Consider the following 25,668-nt stretch of genomic DNA (forward strand, 5'->3'; position numbering starts at 1 on the left):
CCGGAGCCGCATGTGGCTCTTGGATCACTCTAATGTGGCTCAGCTGCATACTTGACGACCCCCCCCCCTCCCATTTTTCCGGGAGGTTTTCCGCAATTCAGTGCCCCTCCCAAAATTTTTCCCAGGATAAAATTCTAAGATTTTCACCCGGTCAACAACATTGAGGGCGTGCCGTGATGGCAATGCCTTAAACGTCCTCTCGACCATGTCGTCGCGTCCGCTTTAATACTATGTTATCTGAGTGCCGGCCCGCCACATCTAGTGTGCGACTGCTGACTCAACATGCAAGCGACTGCAACGCATACTTGTTCAACAGCCATAGAGGTTACACTGTGAGTTGTGATATAAACAACTTTAACACTCTTACTAATATGCACCACACTGTGAACCCACACCAAACAAGAATGACGAACACATTTCGGGAGAACATCTGCACTGTAACACAACATAAACACAACCGAACAAATACCCAGAATCCCATGCATCCCCAACTCTTCCGTGCTACATTATACACCCCCCCCCCCCCCCGTGCACCGGTTGAGGTGGGCGGGTTAATGTAGCCCGGAAATGTTCTGGATACATGGGATTCTGGGTATTTGTTCTGTTGTGTTTATGTTGCATTAATAAAGTATGTCTGATTCTGATTCTGATTACATTGCGGATGTTCTCCCGAAATGTGTTTGTCAATCTTGTTTGGTGTGGGTTCACAGTGTGGCGCATATTAGTAAGAGTGCTTAAGTTGTTTATATGGCAACCCTCAGTGTAACCTGTATGGCTGTTGAGCAAGTATGCCTTGCAGTCACTTATGTTGCGATCCGGTGCTCAGATCTACACTATTTATTTTTCCATTTTGTATATTTCTCCGACTCCTTATTTCCTGTTTGCTTTGTCACCATGGTCACTCATCAGTCCACCTGCTAGTCTCGCCCCGCTCACCTGCTACTAATTATCACCCTCCTATTTAAGCCAGCCTTTTCTGTTCATTCGATCTGGGTTCATAGTTTGCTCTCACGCAACTGTACGTCTGGATTTTGATCATTTGCTTTCACGCAAGTATTTTTATTCTCGCTAGCTTCTCACGCTAAGCCACTTGTTTTTTCCAGTTTACATACTGATGATTTGTTTTCTCTTTTGTGCCAACGTGCCATTTTAGTTTGTCTATTTTTACTTCCTAGTTTTCATACTAGCGTTTTTGGTTTGCCATTTATTAGCTCCAGTATTTCTGTTCAGAGCTCCCTTTTTGTTAAATATATATTTTAAGATCCTACCTTTGTTGTGTTCACGTCAACGCATCCTCGAGGGAATCGAACCCGGCACCACAATGCCCACCAGTCCTTACAGCTTATGTGTGTCTGCAGAAGACTCACACAACATCAGAATGGGCTGGTAAGCTGTTTGTTACAGATGTAGAGGGCGCTAAACGCATTGTCATCATAGCACACCCTTATTATTGTTGTTTGGGTGAAAACCAGCAGACAGTCGAGAGAATGGTTGCTCTGAGACTCAGTAGTCTCCCGGAAAAATTGAGATGGTTGGCAAATGTGATGTTCTCAAGCGGCATTCAAATAAAACTCGCGGACCGCACTATTATTAAATTTTCTTATAAAGGTGCGGGCCGCGTGTCTGAGACCCCAGGTAATACATAGCACAAAGCAAAATACAACTTTATAGGCTGTGTTATTTAATTTTAAACTTCAAAAGAGTTTTGTGGCTCCCATAGTTTTCTTTATCTTGTGAAACGGGTCAAAAAGGCTCTTTGAGTGGTAAAGGTTGCCGACCCCTGCCGCATATGGATAGCAGCCAGTTACAACCATGCTATCTGTTGACATTTAAACTTTAAGCTTTATTAGCATTCACATTAGTGTCCCACTGATGTCCGCCTAAGAGTCGTTATTCTTAATTGCACACTCAGCTTGGTAATTAGATGCAAATCAACATCAATATGCATGCATAATCTACAAACCGAGTTGGAAGATATACACATTGATGTACTTAACATTTTTATGCCCAATGTATCTTTTCTACTAATGGCTATTGATCTCAGTTAAGCATTATAACATTCATTAAATCTGCAATCAAAGACAGATCCTACACATATATCCCCATTCAGCAAAATGAGACATTTAATGATTTACGAGACAAAAGCTGTTGCAAACCCTCTCCATTTTACAAGTGACATCACATTTCAAGGCTATCCTGTTCAACAATTGGTAGAATTGTCAATAGACCCACAAATGGAGTTTTACAGCACAATATGAAAAAAACGGTGATGCACCTGTAACCATACACATATGATATTGCAATCAATATAGTGTGTGTTGGGGTTTTCATGAGACGCATGCGGGCTTCCCAGGAAATGATATCCCAAAGCCTAACATAAATCCAAGGGTAAACATTTATGGCCTCCATTCCAAGGTATATTTGTGTTTGCCATCAAATTAATAAGCTGAACAATTGTCACTGATCGTATCACCATGATCCTGTAACCACAGAAAGTTGAATTTAGTGAGAAAAATGAGATCATTGGTTACTGTCATTCAGTACATTATATTCCAAAGCAGAGAGTATAGATTTAATAGAAATATGTTTTTGTTTGTTTTTATTTTATCTATTTTTTTTTATTTAAAAAAAGGACATGCCTGTGAATGGGACATAACAACATTAAGGGGCATACATAGTTTTTGGCATCAGGACAGGGGAAAATTCTTCCAACTAAGCATTCAATCACCACACAGCATCCGATAACCGAATATAGTTTTATGACCATGTAAATTGTCTTTGTCTGTTAGTTTCCAGTCCCCTCTGTCACACAGTGATTGATTCACCCAGGTTCCCCTATAGGAACCATTTGCAACTGATATGTAACATAATAAGATAATAGAAATAATGGATACAACAGGTATAGAGACAAATATAAATTTAAACATTGTAGACACTAAAGTAAAAAATAAAAAAGGCATAATCACACATTGAATAAACTAAAAGTTTTTTTTTTTTTTTAAAGACTTTTTAAAGGCTAACTGCCCATCATTCACAATCATTATGAAAGACATGACCTTGGAGGTTTTTTTTTTTTTTTCATTCTAAATATTGCTATGGAAGCTGCGCAATTACGCCTACAAATCTCTTAAATACACCTCCATCAAGGATTTATATACATGATGTTATATATATATATATATATATATATATATATATATATATATATATATATATATATATATATATATATATATATATATATATATAAAATCTCCTGATGATTGAGGGAACCCCTCATGAAATAGTTCTGTAGAGATGAAGTAGTCTTGTGATTTTTTTCCACACATATATATATATATATATATATATATATATATATATATATATATATATATATATATATATATATATATACACATCTATATATATATATATATATTTATATATATATATATATATACACATCTATATATATACACATCTATATTTATAATGATATTAGTACAAAACCCCAAACCAGTGAAGTTGGCACGTTGTGTATATCATAAGTAAAAACAGAATACAATGATTTGCAAATCTTTTTCAACCTGTAATTAATTGAATACACTGCAAAAACATGACACTTAATGTTCGAACTGAAAAACTGTATTTTTTGCAAATATAAGCTCATTTGAAGTTTGATGCCTAAAACATGTTTCAAAAAAGGTCACACAAGATGCAAAAAAGAAAGAACAACATTTCTCAACGAGCTTTTGTAAGAAATTTAGGGAGTTCACAATCTGTGATCCATAATATCATCAAAAGTTTCAGAGAATTTGGAGAAATCACTGCACGTCAGCGTTGATATTACAGACCATCGATACCTCAGACGGTACTGACTCAAAAAGAGCGACATCAGTGTGTAAAGGATATCGCCACATGGGCTCAGGAACACTTCTGAAAACCAATGTTAGTAACTACAGTTTGTCGCTACATCTGTAAGTGCAAGTTAAAACTCTGCTATGCAAAGCGAAAGCCATTTATCAACAACACCCAGAAACGCTGCCGACTTTGCTGGGCCTGAGCTCATCCAAGATGGACTAATGCAAAGTGAAAACGTATTCTGTTGTCTGACGAGTCCACATTTCAAATTGTTTTTGAAAACTGTAAACATTGTGTCCTTCGAACCAATTATGTTATGGTGCAAAGTTCAAAAGCCAGCATCTGTGATGGTATGAGGGTGTATTAGTGCCCAAGGCATGGGCAACTTACACATTTGTGAAAGCACCATTAATGCTTTAAGGTACATACAGGTTTTGGAGCAACATATGTTGTCATCCAAGTAATGTTATCATGGACGCCCCTGCTTATTTCAGCAAGACAATGCCAAATCATGTATTACAATAGCATGGCTTCATAGTAAAAGAGTGTGGGTACTCGACTTGCCTGCCTTTGGTCCAGACCTGTCTCCCATTAAAAAATGTGTGGCGCTATATGAAGCGTAGAAAACAACAACGGAGACCCCGAACTGTTGAAAAATTTAAGCTGTACATCAAGCAAAAATAGGAAAGAATTCCACTTGAAAAGCTTCAAAAATTGGTCTCCTCAGTTCCTAAATGTTTACTGAGTGTTGTGAAAAGGAAAGGCAATGTAACGCAGTGGTAAAAATGCCCCTGGGCCAACATGTTCGCAATGTGTTGCTGCCATTAAATTTTAAGTTAATGATGATTTGCAAAAAAAAAAAACATCTAGTTTCTCAGTTCGGACATTTGAAATCTTGGCTTTGCAGTGTATTTAATTGAGTATAAGTTGAAAGGATTTGCAAATCATTGTATCCTGTTTTCGTTTATGAATTACACAACGTGCAATTTCACTTGTTGGAACATTTTAATAATTACTTTGTAAATATTGCTAAGGATTCCAGTCACCGGGTCAGTTGAAGACTGTAATGACTCTATAGATGGAAATCCCAACACATAGTTCCTCGTCAATGTGACAAAAGACGAAATAATCAAAATGGTAAAGAAATGCAAATCCAAGACTTCAACTGACTTTCAAGGAATATATATGAAAGTGATAGAAGAAGTTATTAATGACATTTCCTCAGCCTTTAACATATATTAGCAATTCACAAACAATAGACATGTTTCTTTACTGCAACAATTTTCTAAAATCATTGAAAAATAGTTCAACAACAGGTTGGACAAATTTACAAACAAATGTGAAACACTTGTAGAAAACCAATATGGATACAGAGCTAACATTTCAACATTGATGCCATTAAATAAAATAATAGGAAATTACCGGCGCGATAAATGGAAAACAGAGTGCAGCAGCAGTATTTATGGATCTAACTAAAACATTTGACACAATGAATCATACTATCATAATTAAAAAAATAGAGCGGTATGGCATTGGAGGCCTGGTTTCACACTGGATACAAAGCTACTTAACCAACAGAAGGCAATATGTGAAGGTAGGTGAAAATATATAAACAGAGCTAGAGATATCTTGTGGCGTACCCCAGGGATCAATACTGGGACCAAATTTGTTCAATCTTAATGGAAACGACAGTTGTAAAGTTACAAAGGACTTAACGTTAGTACTATTTGCAGACAACACGACTGCTTTTTGTTCAGGAGACAACACACAGAAGCTAAAAAAAATAACAGAAGACATGAATAAATTAAAGAGACGGTTTGACAATAAAATATCTTTGAATCTCATTAAAATTTAAATTATGCTATTCAATAACAGTAGAAGAGAAAGTCAAACACAAATACAAATAAGAGTAGATATTGAAAGACTGAAATAAATCCAATTTTGGGGTGCAATAATAGATGATAAAATAAACTTGAAATCTCATATAAAAATATACAACATAAGGTGTTAAGAAATATTTTTATAATAAATTAAGCAAAATATGTTCGAGACAAAAATCACTTCATAATTTCTACTGCTCGCTAGTGTTACCATATCTGAGTTATTATGTAGAAATATGGGGAAATAACTCCAAAAGTACACTTCCTTCACCAACGGTCTTACAAAAAAGATAATTTAGAATAATATATGATGTTGGATATAGAGAACATGCAAAACCTTAATTTATGGAATTCAAAATATTGAAATTCAATGATTTAGGTCATTTGCAAACAGCTAAAATTATGCACAGAGCAAACTATAACCTGTTACCCCAGAATGTACAACAATTATTCTCCACAAAAGAGGATAACTATAACCTTAGAGGAAAATCTAACTTAAAACATTTGTATGCACATACAACACATAAGACCGTTAGCATATCAGTATGTGGAAATAAATTATGGAATGGATTAAGTAAAGAAATCAAACAATGTACTAATACGTTCAGTTTAAGAGACTGTTAAAAAAAAAGTGTTTACAAAGTACAAAGATAAAGAAATATGATACACATCATGGATTTATTGAAAATGAAAAATCCATCCTATCAAGCAAATCATAACTGATTCGACTACTTATGAGAAGAAGTGATGCATTAAAACTCATTGATGTAAATTGAGTACAAATTGAGAACAGTAAGTATCTGTTCGTAATTGCTATGAAGAGAAAAGGGAGAAGGGTTAGATAAGCCTGGCTTTTTCTTACTCGTTTTTGGACATGTAAAGAAAATGTGTAAAATATGTGACATAGATGTGTGTTTTGGGATGTCTAATCACTTGCACAAGGCTGGAACACTAATGACTCCAAATGTAACCCCAAGTTTAAGCTGTATTCCCGTAGCTAAGGAAATAAAGATAAAACATGTCAAAGTCTTAAAAAGAAGGAACTGGCCTCCGATATTATATATATTTTTTAGATGAATTGTAAATAGCGACACATCCTTTTGACAAAATACCTCTTATTGATGGATGAAACGACCCAAGAATCTCCCTCTTCATCACTTCCCTTTTCTCGTGGACTGGCTTCCACCCTTGTGATCACTCATTGATCACAAGGGTGGAATCGGACGTGTCTGCCCTTTTGCTATAAAGAGAATGCATAATTCTTCACCAGGGCTTACTGTTGCATAGGTTCGATCCTGGGTAGGGGCCACTCGTGGTGTTTACATACCCAATTGCCAAAACGTTTGCGGGAGTGACCCCTAAGCTGTAACATACACAGTCGTGGTCAAAAGTTTACATACACGTGTAAAGAACAAAATGTCATGGCTGTCTTGAGTTTCCAATCATTTCTACAGCTCTTATTTTTTTGTGATAGAGTGATTGGAGCACATACTTGTTGGTCACAAAAAAACATTCATGACGTTTGGTTCTTTTATGAATTTATTATGGGTCTACTCAAAATGTGACCAAATCTACTGGGTCAAAAGTATACATAGAGCAATGTTAATATTTGGTTACATGTCCCTTGGCAAGTTTCACTGCAATAAAGCACTTTTGGTAGCCATCCACAAGCTTCTGGTTGAATTTTTGACCACTCCTCTTGACAAAATTGGTGCAGTTCAGCTAAACTTGTTGGTTTTCTGACATGGACTTGTTTCTTCGGCACAGTCAACACATTTAAGTCAGGACTTTAGGAAGGCCATTCTAAAACCTTCAATCTGACTGGATTTAGCCATTTATTGACCATTTTTGATGTGTGTTTGGGGACATTGTCCTGTTGGAACACCCAAATGTACCCAAGACCCAACCTCGGGGCTGATGATTTTAGGTTGTCCTGAAGAATTTGGAGGTAATCCCCCCTTTTCATTGACCCATTTACTCTCCGTAAAGGACCGGTTCCATTGGCAGCAAAACAGGCCCAGAGCATAATACTACCACCACTATGCTTGACAGTAGGTTTCTGTGATTAAAGGCCTCACCTTTTCTCCTCCAAGCATATTGCTTTAACTGTTCAACAAAATAACACGGGTAGAGTCTATTGATACTAATGTTAGCATCAATGGTAATGCTAAAACAACCTCAGAGGTGTCCACTATGACAGACCATTAAATAACTGTTTACATTGTCAAAAGTGCATTATATGATATATACACTTGAGTACTGTTAATTGTTGCTGTAATTTTAACTTTGTAACCCCGATATCAGTTCCTAACTAATAAGCAAGATGGTATCATGTCTTGTTAGCTCACAATCTGCCCCTTCTGGTTTGTGTCAGATAAGCACAATATTAAACAAATCTACAGCAAAAAGTCCCCCAAAAAACAAACATATGCCTACCTTACAAACCGCTGTTTTGAGCACGCATGGAGGCTGTGCGCGTGAGCATGAAACTCTCTGTACACTGCTGGCTGCTAAAGGACGGCGACCTGCGTGGCGAGCTCTGAAAACGACTCCTCCGGTTAAAATAGCTGCCGGCTGACCAGGACCGGTTGTGCTTCCTCAAGTACTCCTTGTGGTTCTTGGTAAGAAGAGTGTATAGGAATGGGTTGATGCAGCTGTTGGAGTATGTCAGACATGCCGTCAGGTAAGTGATGTTGCGCTTGGCTTTGTTGGACAGGGGCAGCGATGGGTGGAACTGATCCAGAAGTTGCCAGATCCAGAAGGGCAAGAAGCAGGCCCAGAAGAGGAGCACAATGGTGAAAATGAGGTAGAGAACCTTTGGGTGACATAAAAGAAAATAAACACACAATCAGAAAAATATTACAGTAACATGATGGCATGTACAGAGTAAATAGCCTTTCTAAAATTATTATTTTTTATTTTTTTTTCCATACTGTGAAATATCTACCGTATTTTTCAGAGTATAAGTCGCTCTGGAGTATAAGTCGCACCTGCCGAAAATGCATAATAAAGAAGGAAAAAAACATATACGTCGCACTGGAGTATAAGTTGCATTTTTGGGGTAAATGTATTTGATAAAACCCAACATCAATAATAGACATTTGAAAGGCAATTTAAAATAAATAAAGAATAGTGAACAACAGGCCGAATAAGTGTACGTTATATGACGCATAAATAACCAACTGAGAAGGTGCCTGGTATGTTAACGTGACATATTATGGTAAGAGTCATTCAAATAACTATAACATATAGAACATGCTATACGTTTACCAAAAAATCTGTCACTCCTAATCACTAAATCCCATGAAATCTTATACGTCTAGTCTCTTACGTGAATGAGATAAATAATATTATTTGATATTTTACGGTAATGTGTTAATAATTGTTCACATAAGTCACTCCTGAGTATAAGTCGTAACCCTGGCCAAACTATGAAAAAAACTGTGATTTATAGTCCGAAAAATACATTAAATATTCCATAATGTGTTGCATTAAACCAAGTGATATTATTTTATTTCTATATTGGACAATCTTGTGGGTGTAAATACAAAATCTGTTTAGTGTATAAACAAGTGAGGGAAACAGTATCTACAACATGAAACAAAGCTAGCCTTTGCCAATAACTTTAATAACTATGTTGACTTGCTACCATGCTTCATTTCACCGGAACATAGTGCACTTCAAGGGGACTACTTGAGCTCTGCTGTCTTCTCCTTCATGCTGCTATCATGCTTTTGAATTCAAATTTAATCGACTGCAACAGAAGGTACAAAGTCCCCCGAAATAGACACTACTGTAATTTTAGGATTGTTTTGGAACAAATTTCAGTACAATTTTAAAACCCCTACTTTAAGAACCAAATACAGCCTGCTGATGTCACCTACAGAAGAATGGAGGCAATTTAATTTCGTATAGTATGTGTTTTGGTTGCATCTTCATCCCAAATCACGATATTTCCATGCAGAATTTGAAGGAATTGGAAAAGATATCTGTCGGAAGTATTGTTGCAGGCTGTAGCAATACGGGTAAAAAGGGGATCAGCCTGCATACATTTACAAATTATGGAAATACGTGAAAAGTATGCACTTCTTAAATCAAATTGACCAGTGCAAAATGGGACGGACCAAGCAAGAGTGTAATTTGCAGCCATCGCATGAATGGTTCTGACTTTGAAGCGGGGCTGGCTGTACGTAGTAAATGTCTTGTCCCCTTAAATCATAATGTTTGAAGTTGAGAAAGTACATTTTAATTTATCCACAAAACATACATATAACAAGTTGACAAAATGATCCACAATAGTGGAGAAATCAGCTGAACACTTGTATGATATCATATTACCATCACCTGTGTCAGACTCCGCTAGACACACACATTCCACCACTCAGCCGTCAGTAAACCTGTGTTGACAAATTATAAACGAGACGAATAGTTGTTAAAAACTAAATCCAATCATATTTATTGTTTTCATGTAAATGGGTGAGACAACTTCAGAATATAGCCAATCACAGTTCCTGAATAGCATGCTGCGTGTGTAATGGCCGATATTAAAGTGACTCAGGAGATGGACAGCTGTTCGTCTGGTCGAACTGGCCTTGGACGTTCCCTATTGATTTTGGGTAAGCAATCCATTTATGTCGAAAGAACTTGTCTCCAAGTTCCACACTTATAGCGTGAACATCGCTTTCTTCCCCTTCTTCCGGCTTCCAACCGCTCCAACGTCTCACTTTTCCTTCTTGCACGCTTCTATTAGCAGGAGTTCATCCTCAGTATATAGAAAACACACGATTGTTTGATTCCGGACATAGAAACAAACATTTGTTGCCAGAAGTCAGACGTGCTTTGCTATGGAAACAGACATCAATTCGCCGAAGGAAACAGTTCCGGAAATGATTAAAATAGGTAAATATTGAACATAGTACATATTGTTATGAAGGAGTCTGACTACATTTTATATATGTATATATATATATATATATATATATATATATATATATATATATATATATATATATATATATATATATATATATATATATATATATATGTACGTATACTCTCAGTGTGTGTATAAAACGTTGCTGGAGGGTTTTGAAGTTGATCCAGCGGGCTTTGAAGGCTGCAACGGTGTACACGCGATTTTATAGATTCCTCACTCCTTGACAACACACCCAGCAATAATTGGAGACTCGGCAGTTGTATGAATAATTAGCAAATTTACGGTAAATCGATACACTCAGAGAAAGATGAACAAAGTATCAAAACAACACATCCAGGCAACTTACATCTTAAACTTTTTGTACAAAATGCAGTGCAAATTTGCAAGTAAAGCAAACAGTCACATTTTTTGAACACAGTTCTATGAATCTTTAGCCCATTTCTCAGAATAACATTTGCAATATAACTTAATTATCTAAATACACTATCTTTATATTGATATTCCGTTCATAGTAACGTTTACATACAGAGCATAATTCCAGTGTGAAGCTGCACCAGCACTATTTCCCAAAATTCCGCCAGAACTTCATTAGCTCTATTTGTTTTACACCCACAAGCATAACTAGTTGTTATCCTCTCAGCCCACATAGGGTGTGTTCCTTTTTGGACTTATCTGATTAATCACAACCAGAAAAACGCATTTGTGGTTATGGGAGAGAGGTGCATTATACTGCACAGTGTGCATATTTACATCATGTTTGACCTGCGTCCTAATGGTTTTTCCTAATTACTGGATTGCGATTCTGAAGTCGATGGCCTCACCATGGTCACTCAGATGGTTTCCTGCTACGTGCTGTTATGTGCGCTCTTATCGTGCATGTACTTCATGAGTCCACTGACATTTGTTGCTAAGGTGTTTGTTGAGAAAGCCCAAGGCAGAGAGGCACTCACAGATTAATTTATGTTCCACATGGTGAGAAGGGAAAACAGCAACAGGCTATGTTGTCCATGTCAATCAATCACTGCTACACTGGGAGTGATAGGACAATCTGTTGAAGTTTACAATTGATGGACTTTGGACTTTTAAACGTACTTTCCCAAAGAACTTTGGCTCAAATAATTTTAAAAAAGCAGTACATTTTTTGACTGTGAATAATCGATAATTTCTGTCTGAAGATTAGCTAAGGGTTTGGGAGATTTATTTCAAATTTGCAGAATTATTAAGTGGTATATTTGATCTTGACTACCGATGCAGATTTTTGTCTGATCCCAGATTAAAAAACCTCAGTACAGTTTCTGACACCCTGAATGTTCATGGAGATTAAGTGTGATTTTTGATGTCAGTTACATTTTTGAGTTGGCGCCCATACTTAATTTACGGCGATTTGGCTTTTTGAATAAGAATTCAGGTTAAGTGAGAGTCAGAAATGATGTTGGCTCATCCTCTTACCAATAATCATGTTTCTCCAAAAACTGCCACATTGCTACACTGATCTTGAACAATACAGTAAGTAGCCTGTATGAATAGTTAATGTGAGACATGGAAATGGAAATTCTTCTCTTGGGCAGTGCAAATGTCTTCGACCGCTACTAGAGCTTTGTTGTTTTAATGAGAGTGTCATTAAATCATCGTAACAATGTAAAAAGTCAGACATATGGGGCTTGATCTACTAAAGGTTTACGTGGAATAAAACGTGCATATTTGATATTGCACACAAAGCTGATCTACTAAGCTTAAGGGCAGAGGATTGTGTCTCTTAATTTAGCAAACTAGAGAGCGCAATCCATGTAGCGTGTCTGTCATAGTGGATATGCAGAAAATGTGCAGGTTGTTAGAACACTCACAAAAGTAGGAGGTGGAGATGCAAATACAATCCTTTACAACTCGCAAATTGATTAATTAAGCATGACACGGTTTTAAAACTGCTGTTTTTGCGTATAAAATTTAGTATGTTTGAAATGTGTGCGCTAACTGTCCGCCGTGGTCAGAAGGAGGTGATCAGTGCAATATGATAGAGGATGGAGAGCGTGAACTTTCTGTGCCCATGTCGACAATCAACATATTTCTGTCATACAGTATACACATTACATTACGAGGGTAAAAAAGGAGTTAGGACACATCCGCAGTGAAAACATTTGCATCGTTAAAGTAAAGTTAACGCGTTATCGCACCAACTTTGACAGCCTTAATGTGTATATGCTGTATATATATATATATATATATATATATATATATATATATATATATATATATATATATATATATATATATATACATATATATATATATACATGTATATATATGAAATACTTTTTGCAATATGCATTTTCTTGCGTTGAGATCATTCCAATGCATGCTAGTGTCGTACCTGCGTCTCCCAAGGCACACCTCTGGCACACTAAAAATTGGGCTCCATTGTGAATTAAAGAATCACAGAAAGAGTGGTACATATTATAGTAGTTTGCTCCATGTTTAAAAACATAGCAAAAAGGCCACAAGTAGGAGCATGATAACATGAATGTGAAGGGGAATTGAATGCATACATTTTGGCAGCCGTGTAGTAAATGCAAAATCTTCACATAAATAAGACACCACATTTGCACTTGCTATAAATTGCACACGCAGTCTTAATAGATCACTCGCAGCATGCCCATTACTAGTACATGCAATTTTATGGTTTACGCACACTGTTTAGATATCCTTATTTGGGATCTTAGAAGACCATGCCAACATAAGCAGACAGTATGTGCATGACTGTGTATGATTATAGGTTTCGCATCTTCATTCTCGTATTGCGGTAACAACAAATATGATGGTGTTTAAGATGTTGCATACAGTACATTATTACCAAAAGATTTCATTGAGATCCACTAACCTTCTGATTGGGGAGCTTATTGGTCTGTTTGAAGGTCTCTGTCTGTGAAACCCAGTAAGTCCGAGCAAGCTGGATGTATAGATAGCCAATGATGAGCCCCGGTGCAACAATGCTGGTGCAAAACAGGAAAGTGATGTAAATCTTGTAGGACAGAGGTAACAAGGTGGGGCGACACATTGCTTTGTTGTCCACCGTTATTAACTGGATGCTGACGATCATAGGCAATGTGAGGATAAGAGAAGCAGCCCAGACGAGCAGAGCGATGGCCTTCCGATAACTTTTGGATCGTTTCACTGTATCCAGTGGTTTGAGAACTGCAAAGTACCGTTCAGTGCTCATGATTGTCAGTGTGAAGATACTGGCGTGCATCGTCAGAAAGTCCATGCTGATCAGGATCCGACAGCCTATGTCCCCGAAGTACCACTCCTTTAGGAAGTGTGTGCACACTACAAACGGGATGGTGAGCAGGTATAACAGATCTGCCAAAGCTAAGTTGATGATGTAAATGTACATTGACGCTGCATTTCTCATGGAATGGAACATCACCACAAGGGTGTAGATGTTCCCCAACACTCCCACAAGGCACATGATGGAGAGAATGGTGCCAATGGTGAAGGTGGCAGCTGTGTCCTCATGAGAGCTCTGAGGTGGGTCGGTGGTATTGGGGCTCCTTTCCACCAGGACTCCCACGGACTCCATTGACACAGTAGTCATCTCTGAAGATACTGGAACAGAAATGGAAGTGGTTAAAAAAAACGTAACATTAGATTATTCCACATTGTGGTATTTTGTTTTAGGTCATGGCAGAGACGGCTGGAACTGATCTGTATGAGGGCGAAATGTGGACTATACTTTGGACTGATCGATAGTCAGTCAACATCCCATGATGTGCACAAAAGCAACAGAGAGAGACAGCATATTGGCAAAAAAAATAGTATGACATTTTAATCAAATTTATTAACTGATTTGTATGTGAGTAATGTGAGTCATTAGGGAAACTTTTGTTGGTGAACATATATATCAGGTGTGTTTTGTAGTGGGTCACCAGGGTTGTGTGCATCTCATGAGGGATATTGGCTCACTCCTATGATTTGGATCTACAACGCAAATCTGTGTAATCCAGGGTGGATCCCTCAACTTTATTCAGAATTGTTTTTATTCCACAAAGGGGAGATCATGCATATTGTATATATATTTATTTGTGTTTCTTTTCCTTTCCCACCAAGCGTCTGACTTAAGAGAGAAGCCTAATTTGTGCATGGGCACACAAATGGGCACAGGTCGGACTCCTTGTTAGCTGGTTGGGATCAAATACTTATTTCACTTAATTAAACAAAAAATGATAACCTTTTATCCCTATCTTTTTATATTTTCTCTCTGTTAAAATTGATACTCCAAGATCCTGAACTGTTCATGACTTTGTAAGTGGACGTTCAAAAGATTTATAAAACCAATTTCAAACCAAAATCGGTGACATAAACACAAGCACTTGGGGACATGGTCGTGGCATTTTGATGCCGGAGGTTGTCTTTCCAGGAAGCGGCAGAATGACAGGAAGCTGCTTGCAGGTAAGAAGAATGATTTATTACTATAAATCAGGCCGGGACAAACAAACACAAGTAAACAACAAAAAAACGCATGTGCATATAGCACTGGAAGCTAACAGGTTAGTTACACAGGAAAACTAATGCAGAACTTAGCGCAATAAACACAAGGAATACACAAAAGCACCATACTGAGTGACGAGAAAAGGCAGGACTAAATAGCTCTCTGATTAGTGCTCGGCAGCAGGTGAGCCTGCCTAACAGTAATCAGAGGCAGGTGAAAACAATAAATAACCATGGCAACCAAGGATAAACAAAACAGGGGTGCTTAAACAGAACTCAGCCAACAACAGACATAAAACGTAAAAAAAAACTATGATCCGGGCAATGAATCAGAACACACTTTTACCCCACCCCCCAAAAAAACATGGTGAATACACAGACAACAGTGGCAAACAAACAACAACTACTGCTGCAGTAAAGCATACGCCACAAAATGTGTCATTAAACAGAGAATTAAAAGTGATAGATCTTATATTGGGAAATGGTTACGGTGGATAAATTTAAAGGTTACCTGCATTAAAAAAAACTACAGTATGATGGGAAGTGTCAACTAAACATTATGTACAATGTAACATAGTTATTGTTATTGTTTGATTCTGCATAGTCACTACTATTTTTCTGTAAGGACATTTATTTGTCGGAAAAAATCATATCAGAACTAAAATCTGGACTGATTGCCTTCAATCACGTGGAGATTTTGAAGCTAGCGGAGAAAGGCAGCGCCGGTCTGAAGGAAGCTTCTCCCCCGCCACCGTGACCACCACTTCCCGAAGACAGCTGGCACCCCACTCGGCGACGGAAAGTTTCTGTGAGTATGGCTTCCTGCGCTTCGTGCACTTTACTCATGGATAGGTTGGCTTTGCTAGAGAGCCGTGTCCGCCAGTTAGAGCAGTGTAATTTCGTAACTTTAGATGTTGCGGACACATCTGCTAGCGTTAGCTGTAGCGAGCTAACTAGCCCAGCTTGTAGCAGCCCTAACGGGCCTACAAGCTACGGTGTACCGGTTGAGACGCATAATAGATTTAGCCCTTTAGCTAGTCCTACACCCCTGTCTACCGGGCACCACACTTTAGTCATAGGGGACTCCATCACCCGAAACATAAAGCTTAGCAAACCAGCCACAATTAAGTGTATTCCCGGGGGCAGAGCACCTGACATTGAAGCTAATCTTAGGGAGCTAACTCGCAACAGGTCTAGTAAACACGTACGGCAGGCTAACCACACCACTAGTTATGCGAATATAGTAATACACGTTGGCTCCAATGACGTTAGGATGAGACAATCAGAGATTACAAAGAGAAACATAGCCAGGGCTTGTAATCTCGCCAGAAAGATGTCCAGGCATCGAGTAATTGTCTCTGGCCCCCTGCCTGGGAGAGGCAATGATGAGAGATATAGCAGATTAGTCTCTCTTAACAGGTGGCTGGATAGCTTCTGCAGACAACAGGGATTTACGTTTATTGATAATTGGCCCTCTTTCTGGGGCAAACCAGGCTTGCTGAGGAGAGACGGCCTTCACCCTAACCAGGAAGGCGCTATCCTCTTGTCTCGGAACATAGACTTCGCATTGAGCCACATTTGACTAACTGCACTAGAGCAAGCCCGGTCACAGGCAATTACAGAGCCTGCTAGCCTGGGTATGGAGTCAGTTAAGTTAGAACTAGCCAGCGCCAGGCTGGATGATCCCTGTACACATAGCAATTGTCGTAGAATAATACACAACTCACAAAATGTTTTTTCTACTGTGTCTATGACTACGTCAGAGTTAGACATGCGTTCTACTGAGGTGGCAAATTATGATGCGTTCAGTTTATCGCAGCGCCAAGTAGACAATCTGAAAATTCCCGTCATATCAATTCCTAGATATGGTCGTAATTATTTTAAGTACACTGCGCATAATAAACGCAACATTATTAATATTGCTACTACGGATAATTTTATCAACAACTCCTTAAAACAGCCCACTACCTATAATATGGGCTTTCTAAACATCAGATCTTTGTCTCCCAAAACGTTATTAGTCAATGAGGTCATTAGAGACAACAACCTTAACGTCATCGGTCTTAGCGAAACCTGGCTTAAACCAGATGACTTTTTTGCGATAAATGAGGCATCCCCTCCTAACTATACGAATGCGCATATTGCCCGTCACCTCAAAAGGGGAGGGGGTGTCGCACTAATATACAACGAAAACTTTAACTTTAGTCCTAACTTAAATAATAAATATAAATCGTTTGAGGTGCTTTCTATGAAGTCTGCCACACCTCTGCCTCTGTGCCTGGCCGTTATCTACCGCCCCCCAGGGCCCTATTCGGACTTTATTAGTGAATTCTCAGAGTTTGTTGCTGATCTAGTGATGCACGCCGATAATATAATTATAATGGGGGACTTTAATATCCATATGAATACCCCATTGGACCCACCGTGCGTGGCGCTCCAGACTATAATTGATAGCTGTGGTCTTACACAAATAATAAATGAACCGACGCATCGCAGCGGTAATACGATAGACCTAGTGCTTGTCAGAGGTATCACCGTCTCCAAAGTTATGATACTCCCGTATACTAAAGTAATGTCCGATCATTACCTTATAAAATTTGAAGTTCAGACTCATGTTCGGCAAGTTAATAATAATAATAACTGCTATAGCAGCCGCAACATTAATGCTGCCACAACGACGACTCTTGCGTACCTACTGCCCTCGGTAATGGCACCGTTCCCAAAGTATGTGGGCTCTATTGATAACCTCACTAACAACTTTAACAACGCCCTGCGCGAAACCATTGATAGTATAGCACCGCTGAAGTTAAAAAAGGCTCCAAAAAGGCGTACGCCATGGTTTACTGAAGAAACTAGAGCTCAGAAATTACTATGTAGAAAGCTGGAACGCAAATGGCGCACGACTAAACTTGAGGTGCACCATCAAGCATGGAGTGATAGTTTAATAACTTATAAACGCATGCTTACCTTAGCTAAAACAAATTATTACTCAAATCTCATCCGCATTAATAAAAACGATCCAAAATTTTTGTTTAGTACAGTAGCATCGCTAACCCAACAAGGGACTCCTTCCAGTAGCTCCACCCATTCGGCAGATGACTTTATGAAGTTCTTTAATAAGAAAATTGAACTTATTAGAAAGGAGATTAAAGACAATGCGTCCCAGTTACAACGGGGTTATAGTAACACAGATACGATTGTATATACGGCGGATACTGCAAATATCCAAAATAGTTTCTCTCGTTTTGATGAAATAACATTAGAAGGATTGTTACAACGTGTAAATGGAATAAAACAAACAACATGTTTACTTGACCCACTTCCTGGGAAACTTATCAAGGAGCTTTTTGTATTATTAGGTCCATCAGTGCTAAATATTATAAACTTATCACTTTCCTTGGGCACTGTTCCCGTTGCATTCAAAAAAGCGGTTATTCATCCTCTCCTTAAAAGACCTAACCTCGATCCTGACCTCATGGTAAACTACCGACCGGTGTCTCACCTTCCCTTTATTTCGAAAATCCTCGAAAAAATTGTTGCAGAGCAGCTAAATGAGCACTTAGCGTTTAACAATCTATGTGAAACCTTTCAATCCGGTTTCAGGGCAAATCACTCGACTGAGACAGCCCTCGCAAAATTGACTAATGATCTATTGCTAACGATGGACTCTGATGCGTCATCTATGTTGCTGCTCCTCGATCTTAGCGCTGCTTTCGATACCGTCGATCATAATATTTTATTAGAGCGTATCAAAATACGAATTGGTATGTCAGACTCAGCCCTGTCATGGTTTAACTCTTATCTTACTGATAGGATGCAGTGCGTCTCCTATAACAGTGTGACCTCGGACTATGTTAAGGTAACGTGTGGAGTTCCTCAGGGTTCGGTCCTTGGCCCTGTACTCTTCAGCATCTACATGCTGCCGCTAGGTGACGTCATACGCAAATACGGTATTAGCTTTCACTGTTATGCTGATGACACCCAACTTTACATGCCCCTAAAGCTGACCAACACGCCGGACTGTAGTCAGTTGGAAGCGTGTCTTAATGAAATTAAACAATGGATGTCCGCTAACTTTTTGCAACTTAATGCCAAAAAAACGGAAATGCTGATTATCGGTCCTGCTAGACACCGACCTCTATTTAATAATACAACTTTAACATTTGACAACCAAATCATAAAACAAGGTGACTCTGTAAAAAATCTGGGTATTATCTTCGACCCAACTCTCTCCTTTGAGTCACACATTAAAAGCGTTACTAAAACGGCCTTCTTTCATCTCCGTAATATCGCTAAAATTCGCTCCATTCTGTCCACTAAAGACGCTGAGATCATTATCCATGCGTTTGTTACGTCTCGTCTCGATTACTGTAACGTATTATTTTCGGGTCTCCCCATGTCTAGCATTAAAAGATTACAGTTGGTACAAAATGCGGCTGCTAGACTTTTGACAAGAACAAGAAAGTTTGATCATATTACGCCTGTACTGGCTCACCTGCACTGGCTTCCTGTGCACTTAAGATGTGACTTTAAGGTTTTACTACTTACGTATAAAATACTACACGGTCTAGCTCCAGCCTATCTTGCCGATTGTATTGTACCGTATGTCCCGGCAAGAAATCTGCGTTCAAAAGACTCCGGCTTATTAGTGATTCCTAGAGCTCAAAAAAAGTCTGCGGGCTATAGAGCGTTTTCCGTTCGGGCTCCAGTACTCTGGAATGCCCTCCCGGTAACAGTTCGAGATGCTACCTCAGTAGAAGCATTTAAGTCTCATCTTAAAACTCATCTGTATACTCTAGCCTTTAAATAGACCTCCTTTTTAGACCAGTTGATCTGCCGCTTCTTTTCTTTTCTTTCTCCTATGTCCCCCCCTCCCTTGTGGAGGGGGTCCGGTCCGATGACCATGGATGAAGTACTGACTGTCCAGAGTCGAGACCCAGGATGGACCGCTCGTCGGGACCCAGGATGGACCGCTCGCCTGTATCGGTTGGGGACATCTCTACGCTGCTGATCCGCTTGAGATGGTTTCCTGTGGACGGGACTCTCACTGCTGTCTTGGAGCCACTATGGATTGAACTTTCACAGTATCATGTTAGACCCGCTCGACATCCATTGCTTTCGGTCCCCTAGAGGGGGGGGGTTGCCCACATCTGAGGTCCTCTCCAAGGTTTCTCATAGTCAGCATTGTCACTGGCGTCCCACTGAATGTGAATTCTCCCTGCCCACTGGGTGTGAGTTTTCCTTGCCCTTTTGTGGGTTCTTCCGAGGATGTTGTAGTCGTAATGATTTGTGCAGTCCTTTGAGACATTTGTGATTTGGGGCTATATAAATAAACATTGATTGATTGATTGATTGATTGAGTATTGCATGGGAAATGATTCCAAGGCATAAACGCATACAGTTGTCAATGGGAATTATACACCTTCAGTGGTCCATTTTTTATCACTGCCTTGAAAACTTTGGGCTTTCAAAGTGTGGCCCAAGAGCCATTTGGCCCCCACAACTTGTTTTTTTTTATTGACACATTGTACAGAAAAATGAAACACGTCCCAGATTAGAACATTACACAAAAAAATAAACAACCAAAAGTATCTCCTTAAAAATGGGGCCAAAAAAACAAAATGCCCGACAAACTTACTGCATATAGTCTGTGATGATTACCGTGGGTACTGTCATGATGAATATGTGTACACATTTCTTGCAGGATATGTACGTTTTCGAGTGTGCTTAAAGGGGGCCATTATCACCAAACTTATGCAAGCGTCAATATATACCTTGATGTTGCAGAAAAAAGACCATGTATTTTTTTTACCGATTTCCGAACTCTAAATGGGTGAATTTTGGCAAATTAAACGCCTTTCTGTTTATCGGTCTCTTAGCGATGACGTCAGAACGTGACGTCACCGAGGTAATACACCCGCCATTTTCATTTTCACATACAAACACCGGGTCTCAGCACTGTTATTTTTCGTTTTTTCGACTATTTTTTGGAACCTTGGAGACATCATGCCTCGTCGGTGTTTTGTCGGAGGGTGTAACGACACTAGCAGGGAGGGATTCAAGTTGCACCACTGGCAAGAAATCTGCCGCCAGACCCCCATTGAATGTGCCAGAGTGTCTGCACATTTTACCGGCGATGCTAAGACAGACATGGCACAGAGATGTATGGATAGCCTGCAGATGCATTTGCAACGATTAAATCAACGAAATCACAAAGGTGAGTTTTGTTGATGTTGTTGACTCATGTGCTAATCAGACGTATTTGGTCGCGGCATGACTGCCAGCTAATCAATGCTAACATGCTACGCTAGTCGATGCTAACATGCTATTTATGCTAGCTGTATGTACATTTGAAACTAGATACCCACATTTAATGCGAAACAAACACTTACCAATCGACGGAATTAAGTTGCTCCAGTGTCACAAGATGCAAAAGTCCTGATCGTTTGGGCTGCACATTTTACCGGCGATGCTAGTAAGGCAGTCATGCTATGGGCCACTTCATTAGGTACACCCATGCTATGGCCAAATAGCGTCAATAGCTCTTCGCTCAATAGCTTCAATTTCTTCTTCAATTTAGTTTTTGCTATCTGCCTCCATACTCCGACCATCTGTTTCAATACATGCGTAATCTGTTGAAAAACTTAAACCGCTGAAATCTGAGTCTGAATCCAAGCTAATGTCGCTATATCTTGCTGTGGTAACCGCCATGTTGTTTATATTGGCAGCCCTGTATGACGTCACAGGGAAATGGATGGTCGCACCGCAAAAAGCCAAAATCAAGAACTTTAAAACTTTTTTAGGGATATTCCGGGAGGTGGAAAATTTTGAAAAAAACTTCGAAAAATAAAACAAGCCACTGGGAACTGTTTTTTATTGTTTTGAACCCTTTTGAAATTGTGATAATGTTCCCTTTTAAGCCCTCAAAAAGGATTTGGTTATCGGAATAATATATTATCAGTAAAGAAAATAAGAATAAAATAAAAACTTTAAGGAGGTTACATTAACAATTACAGAATTTGCTGTATTTACTATAACACTAAGCTAAGCTGTAGATGTTTTGTTCAGAAGGTTTAGCATATATTGATTGACTTACATTGTATTGGTTTTAGTATCGTTAATGTACAACATGTATCAAAGTGGTCACTGCTTCCTTCAACTTTTATGTCTACGGCACTCGCTGGAAAAGAGTTTGGACGCCAGTGTTGTTGAGATTTTTTCAAACATATACCTTGAAGGACCTCCGACTCAGTATGTGAGCAGACTAAACATGGAAAACCGTCATTCTGAGATAAATTAGATAGCGAACACTCTGTAGCGCTGAAAATAGCGCTGAGCTCATGCCATTTGAGTTTTTACACCCTGTGCTGTTGGATTCAAAGACGAGACCTTTGACTATCTGTGATTTACATCTCATGAATAATGAGAATGTTATTCCTGATTCAAGTTAATTGGATTTTTTTTTTTGGGGGGGGGGGTTAAGTCTGTCGTAATAATAAAATATACCTTGAGTGATCCTTGAATATTATTTTAATAAGAAGCGAAGAAGGCCTGGCTTAATGCCCCCCGTCTTAAAAAAAAAAACATTTGCACATTTTGTCATTAAAGACAATAAATCAGTGTGACTAAACTTAATTTGCATCACCTGTGTTGTCTTGCACGGAGGAACACTTCAGCACTTTGCAGCCGGTCCATCCATCATGCGTTTGTCTCAGTCTTCCCGTTGAAACTTTCCACGTATCGCCAAAATTTCACACTCCATAAAAAAACCTACAGCAGCTTCTATGGGTTGTTTGCGAGGTGAAAACAGCAGGTGCTGGAACCCCCCAAAAAAAACTTTGAATATATCCAGTTGACTTGAGGGACACAACACAAAAATATATGCTAAAACCGAAATCCAGACATTGCCGATGAGTTGCTCATTGGGAGTGTCTAGAATAAAAAGGTGCGCGTGGTAACAGCCTCATCATTTCTTGCCATTCCCTCAACGGAGCTTGGTGGCTGAACAAAAAATATCAAAAGGCATATAGAAATTCAAAACAGATGTTCAATAAACTGGAAATTAGAAGTACAAGGATGAACATATTGGGAAACCACCCGACTTGGAGACACCCCTCTTTTGCATGGGAGAGCGTGTGTGTGTTTGCGTGTGTGTGCGCGTGTGTGTGTGTGAGAGAGAGAGAGTGTGTGTGACGCAAAGAGGCAGGGAGGGAAGGGAGAGAGACAGAGAGAGACAGCCAGTGAGTCTCCTTACTCAAAAGTGGGAGGGAGGTGAAGAGGTATGCAAGATATGCTCTCTCTCTCTCTCTCTCTCTCTCTCTCTTACACACTGGCACAGATGCATAAAAACAAATTCACTCATCATGAATAAGTCACCGCGGAGATAGACGACACTCCTGTTTGGTTCAACAATGAGATCTAGTAACAGTTTCTAGAAATGGCAAGTATCACTGCCTCAGTTCTAGGGGTTGAGGTCAGCCAAGCGTTGACCCGTCACGAAAGCCATGTCAAAAATATTTTCTTAAAAAAAATACAATTAGTCTTAATTTGGATTTATACTTTTAGACAACAATTTAATAACTGGTTTCTTCAGTATTGATCTTGCTCTCGGGCCATCATGAGCTGACCTTTTCGAAAGGTATCTTTGCGAAACAGTATAACAGTAAATAAATAATACACATCAGTGATTGAGGTGTAGCACAAAGAAAGTTTACACTGACGAACTATTGGTTACGGTTATGGTTATGGTGTTGATATTTTTTTTTCGATTACATATTTCAGGGTTCGTAAGGGTGTTTAAAAACCTTGAAAATGCTTGGATTTTAATGTTGTGTTTTCAAGGTATGAAAAATGCTTAAATTTTGGGTGAAGTGCTTGTAAATGCTTGGAAATGTTCATTATATTTCTCGACAGTCTGACTCAATAGGCAAATTATAAAATGGAAAAAAATAAAATAAGTTTCCTTAAAATTAAAAATACACGATTGATCTGTTGGCTTTGCACGAGCCCTTACATGCCAGAGCCGTAACGGCTCTGTGTCGCCCCCAAGAGGACAATGGTGCATCGGTCCATCATGCCGGGAGGTTGTCGTTTTAATGAACATTGGATGGAAAATATTAGCCCAATATTGGACTAGTTTGTTCTCTGAAGGTCATATTATGTATAATTTGTAACCTTTTTCACAACTTAGAGCTGAGTTAATATGAATGATTTTGTAGTTTTTACCCGACATGGTTGTATGCATTTCTTGCTCTATTATTTTCGTTGTCTACTTAACTTGTCTGGCTACCTCAGTGAAAGCAAAAAAAAAGGTACATTTTGTATTTTTGTTAAAATGTTATCATAGCCACAGTTATAAGGCTAGATATGCTTAATGACTGAGGTGTAGTGAAATAAACAAAATATTTTCATTTAATTTATTATCCTTATATTAATGTGGAACAGTCTGTTGATAAATGAGTGGAATTGAAATTTTGAGGGTGCGTGTATCTATATCACGTTATGCAGTTCACAAGCACAAATACGGTGTGAATCAATCTGTGCTGTTCGATGTCATTGAGTGCTGTAAGTAAGAAAAAGAACAAGAAATTTGAAAAACAACACAAATGGAGACACGTTTGCAAACACCAATGACATTGAATAGTCTACAGAAACACTGCTTCATTTTCTTTGCCCCATTCAGTGAATGATAACTGCTAGTTTAATGTTCGGCTAAGGTTTTAGCAGATTTTCCGTATTTTTTCTACAGACAGCATTAGGTGACCTCAAACAATAAGGCTATGGATTGATTCACGCGGGTTTTTGCCTTTTGAAGGGCACTGGAAAAACTGGAAAATAATTCTTGAAAGTCTTTATAAAGTGCTTGAATTTGGCCATGGAAAAGGTGTACGAACCCTGATATTTCCAGTTACTGCGTGTCCGAAAAGGAGTAGGAAGAAGCAGAGCTTTTTTAATCCTGCCTCTTTTAGTTTCATAGCAATTACGAACACATTTCTTTGTACTCAATCTGTAACACAACAGTGGATACATGAATAAATGAGTAAGTAAATAGCTCCTCTCTGAGCTGCTACCTTACCGTGGAAGAGGAGTTTGCGTGTCCCAATGATCCTAGGAGCTATGTTGTCTGGGGGCTTTCATGCCCCCTGGTAGGGTCTCCCAAGACAAACAGGTCCTAGGTGAGTGATCAGACAAAGAGCAGCTCAAAGACTTCTATGGAATTACAACGAAATGAACCCAGATTTCCCTCGCCCGGACGTGGGTCACCGGGGCCCCGCTCTGGAGCCAGGCCCGGAGTTGGGGCACGATGGCGAGCGCCTGGTGGTCGGGCCTGTTCCCATGGGGCCCGGCCGGGCACAGCCCGAAGAGGCAACGTGGGTTATCCCTCCAATGGGCTCACCACTCATAGGAGGGGCCATAGAGGTCGGGTGCATTGTGAGCTGGGCGGCAGCCGAAGGCAGGGCACTTGGCGGTCCGATCCTCGGCTACAGAAGCTAGCTCTTGGGACGTGGAACGTCACCTCACTGGGGG

General features: G+C 39.2%; 1 protein-coding gene across 1 annotated transcript in view; it reads right to left on the reverse strand.

Moving 5' to 3' along the window:
- The window catches only part of LOC133557906 (urotensin-2 receptor), a 103,467-nt gene extending 80,082 nt beyond the window's left edge, over window positions 1-23,385 (reverse strand). Inside the window, exons 1-3 of the mRNA XM_061908843.1 lie at window positions 22,787-23,385; window positions 13,535-14,259; window positions 8,160-8,538 (exon numbers count right to left, since the gene is read on the reverse strand). Of these exons, the coding sequence (XP_061764827.1) occupies window positions 8,161-8,538; window positions 13,535-14,248 (1,092 nt within the window). The 5' untranslated portion in view covers window positions 14,249-14,259; window positions 22,787-23,385 and the 3' untranslated portion in view covers window position 8,160. The remainder of the gene's footprint in view (window positions 1-8,159; window positions 8,539-13,534; window positions 14,260-22,786) is intronic.
- Window positions 23,386-25,668: the final 2,283 nt, after the last annotated feature.

This window comes from Nerophis ophidion, linkage group LG08 (assembly GCF_033978795.1).
Source record: "Nerophis ophidion isolate RoL-2023_Sa linkage group LG08, RoL_Noph_v1.0, whole genome shotgun sequence".
Lineage (NCBI taxonomy): Eukaryota > Metazoa > Chordata > Actinopteri > Syngnathiformes > Syngnathidae > Nerophis > Nerophis ophidion.